The sequence below is a fragment of the Leucoraja erinacea genome, chromosome 14, assembly GCF_028641065.1.
Source record: "Leucoraja erinacea ecotype New England chromosome 14, Leri_hhj_1, whole genome shotgun sequence".
NCBI classification, from domain to species: Eukaryota; Metazoa; Chordata; class Chondrichthyes; order Rajiformes; family Rajidae; genus Leucoraja; species Leucoraja erinaceus.
In genome coordinates, this window is record NC_073390.1 from 23,455,277 (window position 1) to 23,478,439 (window position 23,163).

The window sequence follows — 23,163 nt, forward strand, 5'->3', positions numbered from 1 at the left end:
ACGCACTTTTAGAAAGGAGATGAGGAGGAATTTCTTTAACCAGATGGCGGTGAATCTGTGGAATTCATTGACAGAGATAGCTGTGGAGGTCAAATCATTGAGTATTTTTAAAGTGGAGATTGATGGGTTCTTGTGCAGGAAAGAACTGCAGATGCTGTTTTAAATCGAAGGTGGACACAAAATGCTGGAGTAACTCAGCGGGACAGGCAGCATCTCTGGAGAGAAGGAATGGGTGACGTTTCATGTTGAGACCCTTCTTCAGACCGATGTCAGGGGAGTGGGCGATACAGAGACTGGTGGGAGCACTAGGAAGGGGGAAGGGATGAAGAGAGGGAAAGCAAGGGCTACTTGAAGTTAGAGAAGTCAATGTTCATACCATTGGGGTGTACGCTACCCAAGCGAAATATGAAGTGCTGTTCCTCCAATTTGCAACGGGCCTCACTCTGACAATGGAGGAGGCCCAGGACAGAAAGGTCAGATTGGGAATGGTAGGGGGAGTTAAAGTGCTGAGCAACCGGGAGATCAGATAGGATGGGTTCTTGATTAGCAAGGGCATTAAAGGTTACGGAGAGATGTCAGGAGAGTGGGAAAATAGATCAGTCATGATTGAATGGCAGAGTACACTCAATGGGCCAAATGGTCTAATTCTGCTCTCATGTCTCATGGAACTTATGATGTCAAAGGCACCGTATAGGGTAGAAACTAAATTGCTGCACAGGTTATCATTATAGTCAATAAAAACAAAACAAGCTACTGAATCAGACTGATTTAGCTTTTCTCTCCTCCTTCTGCAGCAGTCTAGACCATAGGACATAGGAATAGAACTAGGCCATTCAGCCCATAAAGCCTAGTCTGCCCTCAATCATTGCTGGTCTATTTTTCCCTCTCAACCCCATTCAAACATCCACCCGGATAAAGTTCTGCAGATGCTGGGCGGATGGTGCTAACACTCTCCTGCCAGTGTTCACCTTTCCTTCACTCAGGCTAACGATGGAATCCGAACAACAGTGTCACAGCGTGGAAACACGCCCTTCAGCCCAACTTGCCCACGCCGACCAACATGCCCCATCTACACTGGTCCTACCTTCCTGCTTTAGGCCCACATACAGTGCATTCAGAAAGTATTCAGACCCCTTCACTTATTCCATATTTTGTTACATTACAGCCTTATTCTAAAATGGATTAAATTCTTCTTTTTTTTGATCATCAATCGAAACAATACCTCATAATAAAAAAGCGAAAACACGTGTTTAGAATTTTTTGCAAAGTAATTAGCAAGATTAAAAAGATATAACTGAAATATCACGTTTACATAAGAATTCAGACTCTTTACTCACTACTTTGTTGAGGCACCTTTGGCAATTACTACAGCCTCAAGTATTCTTGGGTGTATCGCTATTAGCTTGGCACATCTATATTTGGGTAATTTCTTCCATTCTTCTCTGCAGATCCTGTCAGATTGGATGGGGAGCGTCAATGCACAGCTATTTTCAGGTCCCTCCAGAGATGTTCAATTGGGTTCAATTCCGGGCTCTGGCTGGGCCACTCAAGGATATTCAGACTTGTCACAAAGCCACTCCTGCGTTGTCTTGGCTGTGTGCTTAGGGTCGTTGTCCTGTTGGAAGGTGAACCTCTGCCCCAGTCTGAGGTCCAGAACGCTCTGGAGCGGGTTTTCATCAAGGATCTCTCTGTACTTTGCTCCATTCATCTTTCCCTCAATCCTGATTAGTCCCCACAGCATGATGCTGCCACCATCATACTTCACCGTAGGTATGGTATTGGCCAGGTGATGAGCGGTGCCTGGTTTCCTCCAGACATGACTCTTGGCATTCAGGCCAAAGAGTTCAATCTTGGTTTCATCAGACCAGAGAATCTTGTTTCTCATGGTCTGAGCGTCCTTTAGATGCCTTTTGGCAAACTCCAAGCGGGCTGTCATGTGCCTTTTACTGAGGAGTGGCTTCCGTCTGGCCACTCTACCATAAAGGCCTGATTGGTGGAGTGCTGCAGATATAGTTGTCCTTCTGGAAAGTTCTACCATCTCTACAGAGGAACTCTGGAGCTTCTTGGTCACCTCTGTGACCAAGGCCCTTCTCCCCCGATTGCTCAGTTTGGCCGGGTGGCCAACTCTATGAAGAGTCCTGGTAGTTCCAAAGTTCTTCCATTTAAGAATGACTGAGGCCGCTGTGCTCTTCGGGACCTGCAATGCTGCAGAAATTGTTTTATACCCTTCCCCAGATCTGTGTCTCAACAATCCTGTCTTGGAGGTCTATGGACAATTCCTTCGTCTTCATGGCTTGGTTTTTGCTCTGACATGCACTGTCAACTGTGGGACCTTCTAAAGACAGGTGTGTGCTTTTCCAAATCATGTCCCATCAATTAAGTTTACCACTGGTGGACTCCAATCAAGTTGGCAAAACATCTTAGGGATAATCAATGGAAACAGGATGAACCAAAGCTCATTTTTGAGAGTCACAGCAAAGGGTCTGAATGTAAAGGTGATATTTAGGTTATTTACTTTTAATTACTTTGAAAAATGTTTCGCTTCTTCATCCTGGGGTATTGTGTGTAGATTGATGATCTACATGCCTGCAAGGAATTAAGCCCTATAGCCTGCTCAACTTCTCCCAAAAGCTCAGGCCCTTTTGTGATTAGTCAGATAGGATCTAACCTGTCTGTGGTATGATGAAAACCAAAGCCAAATCCCATGTTGACACCAATGTGGGGTTAGCTTAGAGACCTCACCTTTTGCATCATCCAGTTGGGGAGAGATGCTTCTGTTCTCTTCCTCTTGTGAGCAAAGACTCATTTCGCTTTCACTCTCGCTCCTTGACTGAGGCTTCAGAGACAGACCTGCACGGGGATTGAAAAGATGTAATGAGGTGGCAGGAAATTGGGTGCGCAAAACTCGCACAAAGCTAAAACAGTGCACAGTAATCTGCCTGAAAGAAAGGGGCACCAAGCAGCAAGCAAGGGACAGTCAGGACCAACAAAGCACCAGCAGGGTTCAGGAGAGGCCAGAGTTTATGGGGGGGGGGAAAGGAGAATAGGGTCCAACTTGCCCATGCCGACCAACATGTCCCATCTGCACGAGTCCAACATGGTTCCATCTGCCTGCGTTTGGCCCCTCTAAACCTATCCTATCCATGTACCTGTTCAAATGTTTTTCTTAAATACTATGATTGTGGAGTTCCAGTTATGTTGAAAACACATCTAACTGGAGGATGTGGAGGTTAGCTAATCAATGCAGATGTGTGACAAAATTCTCAACAGCCTCCCAAATACTATCTCAAGTACAGAGGATGTCATTTCCAGACGCTGTCGGAGCAACAGCAAATCTATCCTTCTGCCGTATCTCTAGCACTTAAATATCATCCCTCTACTGTTTAAATGATGTAATTCACTCAGCTTCAATAATAAAATCTACTGTGCTGTTGTTGCAATTACGAATTTCATTGCTCCAATCTGAGACACAGTTACACAGTGTGGAAACAGGCCCTTGAGCCCATCTTGCCCACACCGACCAACATGTCCCATCTGCACGAGTCCCAACTGCCTGCATTTGGCCCATTTTCCTCTAATCTCTTCCTATTCATGACATATGACAATAAAACATTCTTAAAACGGCTCTTAAGATAGCCAAGAGTCATATCGTTTAGAAACAGGCCCATCAGTTCGTCGAATTTGATCCAACCGTCAATGCCTATTTACTCTAATCCTACATAAATCCCATCTTTTAATCTTCCCTTATTCCCCATCGATGCCGCAAATATTTTTGTTGTGTGCTTGCAAATGTTATACTATACTAACTTCCTGAAATAAAATCTCTCCCTGAAGCTTATGTTCTATTCTTAAATTCATATCTTCCCTTGCTGCTGATTTCATTGACTAGTGAAAATAATCTCTCATTATTTACTCTCGCAAATCCTTTGATAATTTTAAATCGTTTAATAGTCTCTGCTCGAGTAAACACAGCACAAGCTTTTCCAGTTTCTCGTTATAACTCCATAATCCTCTTAACCCTAAATACATCACAGTGAAGTGAGGACATTGGACACAGCCATGGGTTAGAGTAATTTTTTTTTCTTTCATTTTGTTTCAAGATCATAAACTCATGAGACACAAGAGCAGAATTAGGCCATTCAGCCCATCAAGTCTGCTCTGCCATTCGATCAAGGCGGATCTATTTTTTCCATCTGTAGCACCTCTGGTGGATAGAGATAGGTGACGTTTCGAGTTGGGACCCTTCTTCAGTCTCTACAATTTTATTTTACACCATCCCTTATCATCCCCCTTCTTTTCCCTACGCACATCCATTTCTCCCATTATCTCCCCCCCCTCCCCCCTGTCTCCTTCCACTGATATCGCTCCCTGTCTTCACGTTGCACTCTTCATCTAACACACTTGTCTCCTTTTTGTCTCTGGCTGTTATCTACCCATCTGCCCATCATCACCCCCCCCCTTGCCATTATCCACCAGTCACTTGCTAGGCTTGAGCCTTCTCCACCTCTCTTTTCCAGCTTTCTCCCTCCTATTACAATCAGTCTGAAGAAGGGTCCCAACCCGAAATGTCACCTATCCATGTCCTCCATAGATGCTGCCTGACCGTCAGACCCATAAGCTGGAGTACTGTTCGATTCACCTCTACCCTATTGAAGCCTATGATTATGGAACTGGTACACTAAAATACTGAGAACTCTGTATCTCCCCCTTTTGCCCCACCTTTTGTACTTGAGTTTGAGTTGAATGAATTTAGGCAGAGTGTTATCAGATTGGATAGCATGCAAAACAAAGTTGTTCACTGTACCTCAGTTCACGTGACAATAATAAACCTCAACCAGAGTTACTCCAGCGCTTTGTGATCTCCAGATTTATTGACCTGCAAACTCTGACGCTGTGCACGAGACTCCTTACCCCACATGTCATGCGTTATATCGTCTTCTTCATCCTCTTGCATAGCTCGGCCTTTCCATATATATCCCACGCCTTCCGAACCCACCTCTGTCGGATTGTAGCCTGTGTAACAAAGGCAGTTAGTCCCATCCGATTTATTGTGACACCCTTACAGCAGGCATTTAACGCAACTTAGGGTGGCGCAGTAGCTCAGCGGTAAAATTGCTGCCTTACAATGTCAGACACCCGGGTTCAATCCTGCCTATGGGTGCTGCCTGTATGGAGTTTGCACTTTCTCCCTATGACCTCGTGGGTTTCCTCCCACATCCCAAAGACATTCAGGTTTATTGGTTAATTGACTTCAGTAAAATTGTAAATTGTCCCTCGTGTGTTGGGTAGTATTGGTGTAAGGGGTGATCTGGTCAGCGTGGACTTAAGAGTTGGAGGGGAAAAAAAAAAGATGAGCAATAATTGAATAACAGAGTAGACTCAATGAGCTGAATGGTCTAATTATGCTCCTATATCTTATATTGTTCCTTCAGGAATAAAATGGAGACACGTGAGATTTCCATCAGCAGTTTACATTTTGCTCCAGATTCCAGACCCTGAAATCTTAGTTTAGAGTTTTTGTTCAGAGACGCAGCATGGATACAGACCCTTCAGCCCACCGAGTCCAGCCAACCATCGGTCACCCGTTCACACTAGTTCTCCACTATCCCACTTTCTCATCCACTCCCTACACACTCGGGGCACTTGTGTACTGCCAAGGTGAAGTCTGATGCACCCACGTACATGTGACAATAACGTTTCACTGAATCATTGAAACAGGAGCACTTGGCGGAAACCTACGCAGTCCCGCAAAAACATGCAAACTCCAGCACAATAGGTCGGGATTTAATCCGGGTCCCTGGAGCTGTGAAGCAGCAAGCTGCACCATTGTACCGTCCTTGTGCATCTCCAGCTCAGTATTTCTGGCTGGGGCTTTCTAATACGAGATAATGAGAAGAGTTCAAAGTAAGTCCTGTACATCCATAACCTGAACACAGGGCTGGGAATATTATCAGGAAAAACAGGACTTGGGAAAATAACATCTGAAGAAATAAACTTCAAAAACAAAGCTTGTCAACTTTGGTTTTCATTTTACATCCAGTATGTGTTTTCCTCCAATGTGACATATTTACTTATAGGTGTAAAAAATCTCAGTTTCCCAGCTATTCACTAATCTTCTGACCAGTCATTAGCACTTCCATATCCTCCCATTCCCACACACACTTATTTTCCACAACATTCCCGCTCCGTTTCACTTAGCTTGATCCCCACCTGAAAACAAACCCAACTAATACACGACATGGCCCCAAAATGCTGGAGTAACTCAACGGGTCTGGTGGTATCTCTAGAGGAAATGGGCAACGTTTCGGGTCGGGACCCTTTTTCATACTTGAAGAATCAGACTCTGAAGGGTCCTGACCCAAAACGGCCTACCCATCCATTTTTTCCAGGTATGCTGCCCGACCTGTTACTCCAGCACTTTGTGTCTATCTTCGGTATAAACCAGCGTCTGCAGTTCATTTTTAGTCTAACTAATACAAATCTGCTTGGAGCCATTAGCACTCACCTTTCACCTTGGCTTTCAACGGTTCATGGTTCACATCTGCATCGTCACTGAACTCGTCATCATCTTCCTCTTCATCTGGCAAGTGCATCGAGACCACACTGCCTTCAGGGAGGGATAAATTAGGCCCTACGGTCACCTTAAAGGAAGAGATTGCATCGGCTATTGATCAATCACCGAAGTTTCCTTGATGCATGGTGGAGATTGGCGGCAAGATGTTTAGTTTATTAGTGTCACAAGTGAAAAGCTTTTTGTTGCTGCTATGCAGTCAGCGGAAAGACTATACATTATTATTATCATCAATCCATTCACTGTGAACAGATACAGGATAAAGAAAAATAACATTTTAGTGCAAGATAAAGTCCGAGGGTCTCCAATGGAGTTAGATGGAAGGTCAGGACCTCTGTCAAGCAGGTGAGAGAACAGTTCAGTTGCCTGATAACAGCTGGGCAGAAACTTTCCCTGAATCTGGAGGTGTGCGTTTCCAAACATCTGTACCCCTTTCTTGTCTGATGGGAAAGGGAGAAGAAGCAGTGACCGGGGCGAGACTGGTCCTTAATTACGCTGGGGACGTTGCTGTGAGTCAGCGTGAAGTGTAAACAGAGTCAATGGAAGGAAGGTGGGATGGTCTAGGTTATGTCCACAACTCCCTGCAATTTCTTGCGGTCCAGGATAGAGCTGTTCCTAAACCATGCTGTGGTGCATTCCAATAAAATGTTTTCTATGGTGCATCTCCAGAGGTTGGTGGGGACATGCTGAACCTCCTAAGCCTTCTAAGGAAATAGAAGCGATGGTGTTATTTCTTGGCCAGTGCTTGGGAACTGTTTGGTGAAAACACAAGGATAACATCATCCCTTTTCCACAAGCAATCACTTCAGCAGGGAACTTGATGGAAGTTTTTTTGACTGTCCCTTCATAAAAGGTGTGAATGGAGAACACTTTAGACATGTTTTTCCATGCACAGAAGGTGCTGGCAACGTGGGATGAGCTGTCAGAAGGAGTGGCAGTGGTCAGTGCTATTACTTTCCTCTACCATAGGAAGGCACCTTAGTTGACATAGGCAAGTTGGGCCAAAGGTCCCATTTCCATGCTGTACAACTCTAAATGAAGCTCCTTTAACAGTCAGTTGTACTCACATTAAATGCTAAAACACAGTGTGGATTGAGTTTGACTCCGGGCTTAACTTCCACGTTGCTACACACAACGGATCGGCAGATCTCCACTTCAAACCCGACAGTGACGTCATTCCAGATATGGGCTTGGTCAAGTTTCACGTTATCTCCTATGAAGTGCAAAAGCAAATGCTGTTCATTTGCACCCAAGTCCATGCATTTTCTTTGTCCCCATTTCCCTCCTACTCCCAACCTCTGAAATAGTCCGGTAGCTCAACTCATCAGACCTGACCCAAAACATTAACAGGTATTGTCTCCACAGATGACTCAAGGGTCTGAGCTATGGGGAGATGTTGAGTGGGATGGCACTCTATTCCCTGGAGCGCAGTAGGTTGAGGGGTGATCTTATAGAAGTGTATAAAATCATGAGAGGCATAGATTGGGGAGACAAACAGAGTCTTTTGCCCAGGGTAGGGCAATCGAGAATCGGAGGGCACAGGTTTAAGGTGAAGGGAGGAAAGATTTATAGGAACTTGAACAGTGACTTTTTCACACAAAGGGTGGTGGATGCATGGAACGAGCTGCTGGAGGAGGTAGTTGAGGCAGTGACTATTGCAACGTCTAAGAAGCAATTAGACAGGTACATGGATAGGATAGGTTTGGGATATGATCCAAATGCAGGTAAGTGGGATTGGCGTAGATGAGACATATTACGTCAGTGTGGGCAAGTTGGGCTAAAGGCCGTGTGACTCTGTGCCAATGTTTCCAGCATTTCTCTGTTTTTATTTAAAATTGCCCTACATTTGGCTCCCTGCCAGTAGTTTGGACAAGAGTCTGCTCCTGACGAGTGCCAGGCCAGCGGGAGCGAGTGCAATGAGGGCAAGGGTTCATGCCTGCGACGGATCCAGAACTGAAACCTGTCACTGCAGAAGGTGCGACTGGCTATATAGAGTACAGCAGACGCTTTGCTCTTTGGCCAGGGCCCTCAGGAGGTCTCAAAGCATTTCACAGCCAATTAACAATTAAGTCACCATTGCTACTCAAGGAAAGATTATTCCATACATGCGTATTCTCATTCTTGAAAGTTCTCATTCATTGCAACGTGACATTCTGGTTTTATTAAAAATAGAGGTTAGAACATACAACAGGAACAGGCCCTTTGGCCCACGGTGTCTGTACCAAATATGATGCCAAGACCAACTCTCATCTGCCTGCACATAATCCATATCCATTCTCTGAATACCCACGGGTCTATCCAAAGGCCTCTTAAAAGCCACTATTGCATCTGCCTGCACCACCATCCTCAGCAGTACATTCCAGGCACTCACCACCCTCTGCGTTAAAAAAAAAACCTGTCCCACACATCTTTAAACGTTGTCGCTCTCACCTTAAAGCTATGCCTTCTATCATTTGATTTTTCCATTCTGGGAAAAAGGTTTGGACTGTTTACCCCATCTATACCTCTCAGAATTGTATATACTTCTATCAGGTCTCCCCTCAATGGCTGGTGTTCTAGAAAGAACAATCCAAGTCTACCCAACCTCTCCCTGTAGTTAATACCCTCCCCTACTCCAAAGAAGTCCAGGTTTGTAGATTAATTGGCTTCAGTAAAATTATAAATTGTCCTCAGTGTGTAGGAGAGTGCTAGTGTACAGGGTGATCACCGGTCGGTGTGGACTCAGTGGGCCGAAGGGCCTGTTTCTGCACTGTATTTCTGAAGTCATGGTCATGGTGGCGCAGCCGTAGAGTCGCTGCTTTACAGCGAATGCTGCGCCGGAGACCCGGGTTCGATCCCGACTACGGGTGCTGTCTGTACGGAGTTTGTACGTTCTCCCCGTGACCTGCGTGGGTTTTCTATGAGATCTTCAGTTTCCCCCCAACACTCCAAAGATGTAAAGGTATGTAGGTTAATTGGCTTGGTAAATGTAAAAATTGTTCCTAGTGGGTATAGGATAGTGCTCATGTGCGGGGATCGCTGGTCGGCATGTACCCGGTGGGCCGAAGGGTCTATTTCTGTGGTGTATCTCTAAACTAAGTCTGAAAGTAAATCTCAAATTGTGAAATGCAGAGTGACCTACCTATGACACAGTTGTGGCCAATGGTGGTGTTTGAGATGAAGCAGTTCTTTCCTATGATGGTGCCTCTGCCAATGACAACGTTTTCTTCCAGTACGCTGCCCTGCCCCAGGCTGACCTCAGATCCCCGGTACACGTTGTGCCGCAGGTGGACGCAGAAACCCTTGTCGTCATCCGGGAAGTTCATCTCCGGCGTCAGGGGGTACACCCAGCGGCGGACCACGTCTGAGCACACCGCCTCGTACGTGAGGAGATTGGTAACCCTTGCGCCATATTCGTCCGTTGCCACGTGCATGTGAATCTGATTACCCAGTATCTAAAATACAGAGACACGTGAAACTGCAGATGCTGGGATCTGGAGCAAAACTCTGTGTTGAAGTAACTTAGCAGGTTAGGCAACATCTGTGGAGGGAATGGTTAGGCAACATTTCGACCCAAAATGTCTGAAGGGTTTCGACCTGAAATGTTCCCTGTCCATTCCTTCCTCGAATGCTGCCTGACTTGTGGGTTACTTGAGCACTTTCTACTTTGATGTAAAATACAAGGCTTGTCAATGTCTTCCAGCTTACAGAAAATGACACAAAGTGCAGGAGTCAGGCTGCACATCGGGAAAATTTGAGAATATAGGTGACGTTTCTGGTCGGGACCTTTCTTCAGACTGATTGTAGGGGGGGTGGCGGGGGAAAGAAAGCTGGAAGAGAGGGGATTGCAGGACAAAGCCTGGCAGGTAATTAGCCAGTACAGGTGAGGAGGGATTTTTGATAGGCAGATGGTAGGACAAAGGAAAGAGGTGAAAGGACAGAAGATGTGAGACAAAAAGGATTGAAATGTTACGAATTATTAAGCCAGAGGAAGGAATATAGGTGGAACGGGAGAAATAGGGGCAAAACCAGTGGGGCATAGGGGAGGGGGTGGAGGCGTGTGTTGATGGAGAGGGGAAGGGTTATATAGTTACCTATAGTTACCTAAAATTGGAGAATTCACTGTTCATGTTGTTGGGTTGTATGCGACCCAAAAATCAGATCTGACAAAATCAATGATTAACAGATAGATAACTTATTCATTCATTCATAGACGCAGAGCCTACTTTCATCTACATGTGTGGCAATAGGTGAAGCAGCCATTGAGCGTCATGATCACACCCTGGCCAGGCGTGGAATTAAATTCAATACCTCTAACTATTTGGAGGGATACCATCAGGAACAAAACGTTGATGAACAGAAAATTAGATATTTTCTAACATGGTGAGCTGTTGGAATGCAAAGGCGAGGACGGCACAATGGCGCAGTGGTAGAGTTGCTGCCTTACAACACCAGAGACCCAGGTTTAATCCTGACCACGGGTGCTGTCTGTACGGAGTTTGTACGTTCTCCATTTGACCGCGTGGGTTTTTTCCAGGTGCACTGGTTTCCTCTCACATTCGAAAGACATAGTGTTGTAGACTAATTGATTGTAAATTGTCACTAGTGTGTGGCATAGTGCTAGTGTATGGGTAATCACTGGTGGGCGCAGACTCGGCCGGCCGAAGGGCCTGTTTCCACACTGCATCTCTAAAGTAGTTAGACTAAAGAGAACAAGGAAGCTTCAGATACTTGAAGTGTAAACATTTGCCTGGGCTGTGGGGGGTGTGGGGAGAAGAGCCCTGGATATATTCAAGTGCTCTCATTAAAAGCAAACATAGACACAATGAGATGATAAAACTCAGTGATGCGGGCTTCCATGATATGTAACGGCGTGAACAATAATGACCTGAGCCAGGCATGCTTGGAGAAAGATCACAACCTGAATTGGCATCTGTACATTTCCTCCACAGGTGCTTGACCTGCCGAGTTCGCCCAGCACTTTGCGTCCTGCTGATGCCAGTAAATCAATTGACAACAACACCCCTGCCACTCACAGCCAGGTAACCCGTGTTGACAGAGAGCTCTCCCACAAAAGTTACTGCATTGAAGGAGACAAGGGAGGCAAAAGAACCACAAAGGTTCAGGCCAGGTGTCTAAAACTACTGTCCACCGAAGGGGCGGAGGTACTGGAGTTGGGTTCCTACACAGGGTTATAGAAAACAAAAAGCTGAAAACCCACCTCTTCGTTTACAAGGATTCCCCGCACAAAGTCATCCCTGGTTTGGTAATCGAAGTTATCCGTGAACAGTTCTGCTACCTGGAAATTACAGAAAACGGAGCTGTAAATCCATGCAAGAGTAAGAAAACTGGTCAGGTTAACCATCCAAACACAGACTAGTTTGGAAGAGTCGAGTTGAAACGTTAAATTAGGTTTCCCTTTCCCGACAAGGACAAACCAACTGAGGAGTTCCAATATACCAATGATCAGATAACCAATAAACTGCGGATACGGGAATCTTGTGGAACTCACAAAGTGCTGGAATAACTTAGCAGGTCAGGCAGCATCTCTGGAGTCTGAAGAAGTGTTCCGATCCAAATGCCACATATCCATGCACTACTCCACAGATGCTGCCTGGCTTGTTGAGTTACTCTAGCATTTTGTGTTTTATACCAATGATCAGATTTGCCTGCATTTTCTTTATTATCTGTATTTTCTCATTCAGGTTCTCAATTACATTACCAACATTACATGAAATTTTTTTTTAAAAGTTCAGTTTCGTTTAGAGATGCAGCATGGAACCAGGCCCTTCAGCTCATGCCGACCATCGATCACCCATAAACACTAGTTTTATGTTATCCCACTTTCTCATCCACTCCCTCCACACTAGGTGCAATTTACAGAGGGCCAATTGACGTACAAATCTGCACGTCTTTGGGATGTGGGAAGAAACCGAAGCATCCGGAGAGAACCCACGTGGTCACAGGGAGAATGTGCAAACTACACACACTCAGACAGCACCAAGGTCAGGATCGAACCCGGTTCTCTGACGCTGTGAAGCAGCGGCTCTACCTGCTCTGCCACTGTGCCACCTACTGCAGATGCTGGAAGTCTGAAAGAAAAACAGAAATTGGTGGAAAAGATTTAGCAGGTTAGGACACATTTGCAGAAAGAGAAACAATTAGCTTTTCAAGTTGAAAGCAAACATTCTCTTTCCACAGATGCTGCCTGACCTGCACAGTATTTCCAGTAATTTATTTGTCATCCTGAATACATATATCCTAAGCCTTCAATTTAATTAGTCATAATTCCAGGATGTGGTGCTAAAGGACATCTTCCTCTTGTGAAATAATCTTACTGACGTGCTGGGAACGGGTGCTGGTATGTCAAAATCAAGCAGATTGTGTCAAATTTCAATCTTATGGGGTGGCACAGTGGTGCAGGTTCAGTCAGGTCGGGGGGACCCCTCCACCACGAGTACCATGTAATCCCGTGCTACCTGCTCCATGGTCGGGTAGTCGGTGACTAAACCGTCTCCCCCACCTGGTTTACCAGGTGAGGAGGGAGCTGTGGACCCCCAGCAGGACCAAAACCAAGACCTGTCAAAGGGCGGATGAGCACATAGCGAGCCAACGGCCATCCACACTTCAGTAGATGTTGCCATCACTGTCATATATAGCATTGTAAGGTATGCCTGTCGGAAACCAGCACCACTACGTCGCTAATGTTTTCAACGATTTAATAATCTATAACTAACTAAAACTCTGATCTTGTTATCTTCCGGTTTGCGGAGTCTTTCTATTTGTGCAAAAATGGTTCGCGATAGCGCTACGATTTTTTGCCAGTTCACTCACCGTTCTCCTGTGCTGCGAGTTCACCAAGTTTCATACCGATCGGTTGAATGTTGTAAAAGTTATCGAGGTTTAAAAATCTTTAAAAACCAGCGTGCGCAGATCGATCTCTTCTCCTGCCAGTCAGCGCTGCACTTCCCTGAACGGTCCGCCCCTCCTGCCCCATTGCGTCTTTACTGGAGCTGAGGATGGCCGGCGGAGGTTTCCAACCGGACACCATTTTCAGAGGGAGCCAAACGACCCCAAGCAGCCCAGCCCCTCCCCAAGTTGGAGACCCAGCCCAGAGTCGCAAATAGAAAGCAGAGACTCTCATCCCGGCGGAGGAGAACGACCAGTGATTGCTGCGAGTCCCCCATCGCACAGCCAATTCCAGCCACTACCCCTCTGGTCCCCAACACACCCCACAAGCCCTCCTGCCCCCCCCCCCCCCCCCCCGCCCACACAACCCCCCCACACCCCTTTTTTCTCCTGCAACCCCCCCACCGGCACATCCCCCCACCACAAAACACCCCCCTCCCACATCCCTCCTCCCCGCCCATCCATCCACACCAACCCCCTCCCCCGTAGCCGGTACATATGATTACACACTCTTGACTGTAAATACTAGTGTATTTACTTTCAGTACCAATTAGCTAATAATGCACAATATGAGCTTCATTGGAAGCACAGTAGTGACACTGAATGTCACCAGACCTTCCTCTTGTGACATTGTTTTACTGACCTGTGGGGAACAGATGCTGATGTGACAGTCAAGCAGATCGTGTCGAATCTCAATCTCGTCGTTGCTTCCGTTGAACACGTGCTGGGGGAAAAACAATGAGGAGCATTTAGGAAAATGTTATTACATTAAAAGCCATAGAGAGTTGCTGGTTCAGCTGCCTCATTAGTGGATGAATCAGACCACTGGGAAGGTCAGCAGCCAAAGATGAAAAGAATTGAAACCTACAGCACAGGAACAGGCCCTTCGGTCAACAATGTCCATGCCAAAGAGATTGCAAGTGGTCAGAGATGCAGAAATCTCAGGAGGTCTTAGGGCAGCATGGTGGTGCAGTGGTAGAGTTGCTGCCTTGCGCCAGAGACCCCAGTTCTATCCTGACTATGGGTGCTATCTGTAGAGATTGTATGTTTTTTCCGTGACCATGCGGGTTTTCTCCGAGTGCTCCGGTTTCCTATCACACTACAAGTACGTAGATCGTAGGTTAATTGGCTTCGGGAAAAATTGTAAAATGTCCACAATGTGTAGGATAGTGCTAGTGAACGAGGATCACTGGCCGGCATGAACTCAGTGGGCCGAAGGGCCCGTTTCCCTACTGTATCTCCAAGCTAAACTAAAAGGTGTGTCAGGGTTTAGAGGACTGGAATAAGTCAAAGCGATGACCTGCAAGATAGAACATAGAACAGTACAGCACAGGAACAGATCCTTCGGCCCACAATGTCCGTGATGAACATGATGTTGGGTTAAACTAATCTCCTCCTCCTGCACGTGATCCATATCACCTCCATTTCCTGCGTATCATGTGTCTATCTAAAAACCTCGTACATGCCACTATCATATCTGCCTCCAGCACCACCATTGGCTGCGCATTCCAGGCCCCCACCATGCTGAGTAAAGAATGACATCATTATTGTGGGGAACCCGCATCTCTGGCAGTGTTAATAACTGTGCCGCCTGTCCCACTGTAGCATAACATCCCAAGTTCTAGACTCGATATTATGGTACCAATGGTCCTACCATGGGAAATCGGAATTTCTTCAGCCTGTTGGCCTTCTGATAGTGGAGCAAGCGGCTGGTTTTGCTGTTCACGGCGGTGATAACGTCATCTTCCTGACACCTCGTCCTGTGGCCGGGTGGTGCCTGCTTGAAAATCATTGTCATTACCGACACGTTCTTCTCCAACTTCCGCCGTGCCCTGTGAAACGCAAGGGGAGAGGGTCACACCATGAGCAGCAGTGGGTGAAAACTGGTAGTCTGGTGCCCAGAGCACAGTGGGTTCCACTGCCCAGTGGATTCTACGCTCCAAGGTTGGAAACTCAGTTCAGACCACAGGGACGGCAGAGGTATGGGCAGAATTGCAAGTTAAACCTTGTTTGACATCGAGAGATGGCATTAAGAGCTGACATCATATATAACCAAATCCCATGAAAGTATGAATAATCAATACACGATGGTGGGTGCACAGAACGATTTATCAGAGGCGGTAGCCGAGGCAGGTACTATAACAACATTTAAAAGATACTTGGACATGTGCATGAATAGGAAAGAGGGGTATGGGTCAAACGCAGGAAAATGGGACTAGTGAAGATGGAGCATCTCAGTCGGCCTGGTCCTCCTTGGTCTAGTCTCCTTTAAATGTTCCCCTTCTCATCTTAAAACACTGCCTTCTAGTATTTTTCACTTGCACCCCGGGGATAAAGCTTCTATCCATGCCTCTCATACTTCTATCAGGTTGCCTCTCAGCCTGATGCTCCAGAGAAAATATTAAAGCTGTTTATTTTTCCCCTTACACTAGCTATTGCACTGCGTGGCATGATCCGTCAAGATAGTACGCAAAACACAGCTTTTCAATGTATCTCGACAGATAGGGACGACATACTCAGCATAGGAGAGCAAATTAGAGCATCAATAATGAAATGGATTGTGCATATTGATGACAGCCTTTTATACAGCAAAAATCAATACACGGATACCAGTGTCACTGAAATATACAGGTCAGAAAGGATTTATGCAGAGGTAAATCAATGAGCAACAGTACTGAATGAGTAAGATTGACACCAAAAACCCACACTACCCTGGCCATGTTCTCTTCTCGATCCAACCTTCGTGGAGAATGCGCAAGAGTCAGAGAACCATTATCTCCAGGTTCAAGAACAGCTTTGTGCCACTAACTATCTGGTTCTTGAACAACCCTAACCACAATCCTACCTCAGCACCGAGCCACTATGGACTTTGCATTACTGTGGTTACTCTACGGTATTGCACTATTATGATTTTGCACTATTATGGTTTGGTTTACTTAGAATAACTGGTAACTTATTATTGTATCTAATAATTCTGTAAAACTGCAATAGGCAAGAATTTCATTGACACAGAATGCTGGAGTGACTCAATGGGTCAGGTAGCATCCTTGGAGAAAAATAGATGACATTTCAGATCGGGACCTTTCTTCAGGCTGATTGGGGGTAGGTAACAGAACTAGAACATAACTGTACACTGCAAGGGCCAGGAAGCAAGCGGGTAAGATCATTTCTGATCACATGTTTAATCGATAATATTTTATTATTAATGTTAAATGTTTTATGTGTCATTTCTAACTGTCACTGTATGTCATGTTGTCACTTGCGGGAGGAGCACCAAGGCAAATTCCGTGAAGGTGAATACTTGGACAATAAACGTATTCATTCATTCATTCATTCACAGAAGCGAGAAAAAACCAGGACACATCAGCACTGGCGACAGATTACCTCAAGCAAGGAGGTTCCCCGATAGGCCAATTAGTTATCAGCCCTTACCTCGCCAAGAACCTCAACCCACTACAGTTCGCATACCGCCATAACAGGTCAACGGAGGATGCAATTTCACTGGCTCTCCATTCCGCATTGGACCACTTGGACAATAAAAACACTTACGTCAGGGCTGTTGTTTATAGACTACAGCTCGGCGTTTAATACCATCATCCCTTCCAAGCTGGTTTCCAAGCTCACGGAACTGGGCCTCCGCGCATCCCTCTGCAATTGGATCCTCGACTTCCTCATCTACAAACCACAGTCTGTTCCAATTGGAGGAACCACTTCATCCTCAGTAACAATTAGTACAGGAGCACCTCAAGGCTGCGTGCTCAGCCCCCTGCTTTACTCACTCTATACCCATGACTGCGTAGCCGGACATAATGCGAACTCCATCATCAAGTTTGCCGACGACGCCATTGTGGTTGGCCGAATCACAGATGGGGACGAGTCAGAGTATAGAAATGAGATCGACCGACCGACCAAATGGTGCCAGCACAACCACCTGGCTCTCAACATCGGTAAAACCAAGGAACTGATTGTGGAATTTGGTAGAAGGATGAGGACCCACAATCCTGTTCATATCAATGGGACGATGGTGGAGAGGGTCAATAACTTCAAATTCCTGGGCATGCATATTGACGAAGATCTTCCCTGGACCCAACACACCGATACATTTATAAAGAATGTACATCAGCGACTCTACTTCGTGAGAAGATTACGGAGATTCGGCATGTCAAATAGGATTCTCCTAAACCTCTACAGGTGCATGGTAGAGAGCATTCTGACTGGTTGCATCGTGGCCTGGTTCGGAAACTTGAACGTCAAGGAGCCACGCCATCCTGGCCACACACTCATCTCACCATTGCCATCAGGAAGAAGGTATAAGAGCCTGAAAATTGTAACGTCCAGGTTCAGGAACAACTTCTTCCCTACAGCCATCAGACTATTAAACACAACAACGAATTAGCTCTGAGCTCTGAACTGCGAAATACTATATTATTATTGCACTATATTAGTTATTTCTTGACCTTTTTCTTTTTTATTTTCTCTTCCCCCGTTATGTACTATGTTTACATATTCACATATTCTATTGTGCTGCAGCAAGTAAGAATTTCATTGTCCCATCCGGAACATATGACAATAAAATACTCTTGACTCTTGGCTAGAGACGGTATGAATTTTATAGTTTGTGTTCACATCTGGTGCATATGACAACTAACCTCTCTGGAAAATACCAGGCACAACTCACTTGTGTTCCTCCAGTGCTTTTGTCACGTTAATATTGGATACAACATCTCCGTAGATTAATATGAAATCTGAGCGGACAAGCGACTTTGCATCGACATCCCTTAAGACATCCCCCAAAGACCGATAGGACTCGGAACTCATGATGTGGATGGTGTTTGGTGAGGTGGGGCGATTCCACTTTGATTTCCTGGAGAAAAAAGAAACAGGAGATTATGAATGACTTGCATTTGCATAGAACTTTGCAGTAGCTCCAAAGCTCCCTTACGAGCACTTCGCACAGCAGGCAGGAGTTTGATTTATGGAGACACGAGAACTGCTAATGCTGGAATGCAGAAATAAGGAACTGCAGATGCTGGTTTATACAAAAGGGCACAAAGTACCGGAGTAACTCAGCAGGTCAGCTAGCATCTCTGAAGAACTCGGATAGGTGACGTATCAGGTTGGGACCCTTCTTCAGACTCTATGCTGGAATCTTAAGCAAAACAAAAAGTGCCAGAGGAATTCAGCGAGTCTGACAACATCTGTGGAGTGAATGGAAATATGTTTTGGATCAGGACCCTTCCTCAGATCTTGGTTTGACATCTCATTTACAAAGCTGTACCTCTAACAGTGCAGCACTGTCCTACTGCACTGGTGTTCCAGATATATGTTGCACAAGTCTCGGAAGTATGGCTTGAACCCACAACTATCTGACTCAGTGGCAACAACCCCTCCTATTAAACATGAACAGGAGCTGGGTCAGAATTCCTTTTATAAGGTCCAAGGAGTCATTTGATGTAAACATTATTTTTCAGGACGATACCATCATCTCTCATTACAATTTTCATTATTCACAATAATAGTTTTCTAGATCAACACATGCTATACACGTGCATCATTCAAGAAATTAATGTAGAAGTATGGACATTATGTTACAAGTTACTCAGGCTGCAGTTGGAATATAAATCACCCTGCTGTAGGAAAGATGCCATTAAACTAGGAAGGATGCAGAGAAGATTTACGAGGCTGTTGAAAGGATTTGACTATAGTGAGAGGTTGGGCAGGCTAGGACTTTATTCCTTGGAGCGCAGGAGACTAAAAGGTGATCTAAAAGAGGTGTATAAAATCATGAGGGGAATAGATAGGGTGAACGCACAGAGTATTTTGCCCAGAGTAGGGGAACCAAGAACCGGAGGACATATGTCTAAGGTGAGAGGGGAAAGAATTAATATAAATTTGTGTGAAGTGGTTCCAAATTAAAGAAAAAATATATGAACCCTAGGAGCAACTTCTTGCACACAGAGGAAGGGAGGGGGGGGGGAGGGAGTGGTGGTGTATGGAATGAGCTGCCAGAGGAGGTTGTTGAGGCAGGTACTGTAACAACATTTAAAAGACACTTGGACAGGTACATGGATAAGAAAGGCTTAGAGGGATATGGATCAAATGCAGGTGAATGGGACTAACTCTGATGGTGCACGTCGGTCTGCATGGATGTTGGGCCGAAGGGCCTGATTCTGTGCTGTATGACTCTTTGTCCTTATTTTAGATATCATCTCTCTGGCAGGAAGGTGCAATTAAAGTATTGCAAGAATATGCAAGCATATGGTGTAAACGTAAGATAGACTCAAAAGGCTGGAGTAACAGGGGAACAGGCAGCATCTCTGGAGATAAGGAATGGGTGACATTTCGGGTCGAGACCCTTCTTTGGACACTGTAATCCACCATTCTGTACTCTTTTATTTATCTCTTTGCACTACCTGTTGTACTTGTACAAAACTAAAAAAACTATTTTTTCAAAACTAAATCCTAATACATTTAACTCAGTATACTCATCCTTACTGAATATGGTCCTTGATTTTCTGGGCCATCCAGCAGCAGAAAACAAAGGTCTCCTGGACACCTGTGCTTGTGAGGAACTCCAGGCTGTAATCGATGAGCGCTACGTTAGCAAGGGGAAGCAGAGCCTGTGGCAGAACAAGATTAAGAGCGTTTTATTGTCATATGTCCCAGAAAGAACAATGAAGTTCTTACTTGCAGCAGCACAACAGAAAATGTAAACATGGTTCTCTGTAAACAATATAATAAAGGAGAAAACACACACACACAAACAAGCAAACAATAATAGTGGGCACAATGCAAAAGTCACTGCCAATCCCACCACAGGCTAATGCAACATTACCAAGTCAAAGACACAAAGTGCTTGAATAACTCATTGTCTCAGGTAGCATCTCTGGAGAACAAAGATATATGATGTTACGAGCCTGGACCCAAAACACCTATCAATGACAAGTCTGAAGAAGGGTTCCAGCCCAAAAGGTTGCCTATCCACGTCCTCCAGAAATGCTGCCTGTCCCAGAGTTACTCCAGGACTTTGTACTCTATGAAATGTTTCAGCATCTACTGTTCCCTGTGTCTACATTAACAAGCCCATAAAGACACTCCTGAGATTCTATTCCGAGATTGTAAAAATATATTTTCCCAAGTCAGAAGAACATAGTTTTTGTTGCTTGAATTTCCTTTTTGCCAAAGAATCCTTTTGGTACCAATCTTGGATTCAAGGGAATTTACAAGTTCATTTGATGAAATCCCTCTTTATCTCAATTCTAAATTGCTGGTCCCATATTTTGTGAGTAAGCCATATGGTTTGAGAATAGGATGTAAACTATAGCAAAAGAACAGGCACTTCAGCCCACAATGTCAGTGCTGAACTGTAAATTTTCCCCCTCTCACCTTAAAGTTATGCCCTCTAGGTTTTGACATTTCCGCCCTAGAATGTGGTGGCAAGCCAAACAATTGAATTGCTAAGCCTTCCGATATTAGAACAAAAACACCAACCAGACCTATTGTTGGAAGCCTGGTTGCAGGAAGTTTGGATAGGGAATTAAATTTCATATTACTGCTGCCAAATACAATGCCAATGCCGGTTGCTAGGCTCACAAACAAATTGCCACTGCTAAGGAGTAACCAGCCTCCAACAAGGAGAGGGGGCAAGGGCGACAGAAGGGAGGGAACAACGGAGGAGGCTAGGGAGTGGGTGGGGGAGCAGGCGAGGGGCGATGGAGGGAGATAGGGGCAATGGAGGGGGCTAGGGGCAAGGGTGCGAATGAGGCAGTGGATGGAGCATGAGGGGGTGAGTGTCATGAGGGGTAAGGGACATGTGGGGAGATGAGGAGGGAGAGGGGATGAAGGGAGAGAGGGATGATGAGGGCAAGGGGATGAGGAGGGCAAGGGGATGAGGAGGGAGAGAGGGGATGAGGAGGGAGAGAGGTGATGAGGAGGGAGAGAGGTGATGAGGAGGGAGAGGGGATGAGGAGGGAGAGGGGATGAGGAGGGAGAGGGGATGAGAGGGTGAGAGGGGGTGGGGCGGAGAGAGGGGATGAGGCTGAGAGAGGGGATGAGGCTGAGAGAGGGGATGAGGGGATGAGGCTGAGAGAGGGGATGAGGGCGAGAGGGGATGACGAGGAGAGAGGGGATGGGGGGTGAGATGGATGAGGGATGAGAGGGAGAGGGGGGGGATGAGTAGGGGAGGGGATGAGGGGAGGGGAGAGGGATGATGAGGAGGGAGAGGGGGGGAGAGGGATGAGTAGGGAGAGGGATGAGGGGGAGAGGGGGGGGGGGGGGGGGGGGGGGGATGGATGAGGGATGAGAGGAGAGGGGGGGCACGAGGGCCGGTCCTCACCCGCGGCTGGTCCTTAGTGATGGGGAAGAACCTCCTGTTGAAGCTGTCCGCCACCAGCACGGCCTGCAGCGGCGCCGACGAGTCGACTTCCTCGCCGCCGGTCCGAGCCGGCGCCGCCGCCGCCCGCCTGCTGCCCTTCTGCTTCGCCGCCATCTTCGTGATGGCGAGAGTGACGGGAACGGCTCCGACCCGGGCCCCGCCCCCTCCGACCTTCACGTAGCTGCGCGCCGCCATCTTTGTGAGGGCAACCGCAGCGTTGACTCCGCCTCAAGCGCCGCTTTGCCCAAGGGGGGACTGCCATCTTTGTGAGGACACGCGTGATGCGCGGTTTGTTGGTCCCGCCCATCTGGCTCATGTCTGGGTGCCATCTTGGTAAAGGCAGGTGGATGGTGCCTCGCGAGGTGTAATGAGACCGGTCTACCACTTCAAAACGTGTCATTTCAGGGAAACATAATGCCCAGGACAAACACAAAAAGCTGGAGTAACTCAGCGGGACAGGCATCATTTCTAGAGAGATGGAATAGGTGAAGTTTCCTCTCAAGGCCCTTTTCATATTTACTTTCCCTGCTTTAACAACTTCCTCTCCTCCCTCCCGAGGCTGCACCGACGGTTTTACTTTGCTTCAGCTTGACACACTCCTACACTCCTCGGACTCCACACACCCACGCTCAATGATGCGAGGCGGCTGGGGACAACCTGGAGATTCCAGGCCTTGCGGGCCGCACAACCTGGCTCAGCAGGTCAGGCAACATCTCTGGAGAAAAAGGTTGGGTGATGTTTCGGGTCGGAACCCTTCTTCAGACTGACTGTATAGCTTTTCACTGTACTTCGGCACACGTGACATTAATAAACCAAACTAAACTAGATCCTGGCTACGGGTGCTTGTCTGTATGGAGTTTGTACGTTCTACCTGTGGCCTGCGTGGGTTTTCTCCAAGAACTTCCTCACACACTCCAAATACATACAGGTTTGTAGGTTAATTGACTTGGTATCAATGAAAAAATTGTCCCTAGTGTAGGATAGTGTTAATGTGCAGGGATTGCTGGTCAGGGCAGACTCGGAGGGCCAAAGGACCCGTTTCCGCACTGTTTCTCTAAACTTTTTTTTTAATTAATATTTTTATTAGAAGCATATACATATCATAATCAAAACACAATTTGTTTATTAATTACATGTTAATAGCTGGGATCCTAGCTATCAGAATAGCTTGGGTCCTCGTTTATCAATTACATATTAACACAGCTTCTATGTGATTATTTTTTTTATAAATAGAAAGAAAGAGAGGAAAAAAGATGAAAAAATAGGATAAATTACCAATAATACAGTTTTGGAGATAGGTCCGTGGATTATAAAATGTAACTATTCATCT

The 23,163-nt window shown here is 46.1% G+C and overlaps 1 protein-coding gene across 1 annotated transcript in view; it reads right to left on the bottom strand.

Moving 5' to 3' along the window:
* Positions 1–22,043, bottom strand: part of eif2b5 (eukaryotic translation initiation factor 2B, subunit 5 epsilon) — a 34,646-nt gene extending 12,603 nt beyond the window's left edge. Inside the window, exons 1-11 of the mRNA XM_055645802.1 lie at positions 21,795–22,043; positions 19,955–20,079; positions 18,138–18,323; positions 15,114–15,291; positions 14,103–14,183; positions 11,772–11,849; positions 9,693–10,005; positions 7,639–7,784; positions 6,506–6,641; positions 4,912–5,013; positions 2,743–2,850 (exon numbers count right to left, since the gene is read on the bottom strand). Of these exons, the coding sequence (XP_055501777.1) occupies positions 2,743–2,850; positions 4,912–5,013; positions 6,506–6,641; positions 7,639–7,784; positions 9,693–10,005; positions 11,772–11,849; positions 14,103–14,183; positions 15,114–15,291; positions 18,138–18,323; positions 19,955–20,079; positions 21,795–22,028 (1,687 nt within the window). The 5' untranslated portion in view covers positions 22,029–22,043. The remainder of the gene's footprint in view (positions 1–2,742; positions 2,851–4,911; positions 5,014–6,505; positions 6,642–7,638; positions 7,785–9,692; positions 10,006–11,771; positions 11,850–14,102; positions 14,184–15,113; positions 15,292–18,137; positions 18,324–19,954; positions 20,080–21,794) is intronic.
* Positions 22,044–23,163: the final 1,120 nt, after the last annotated feature.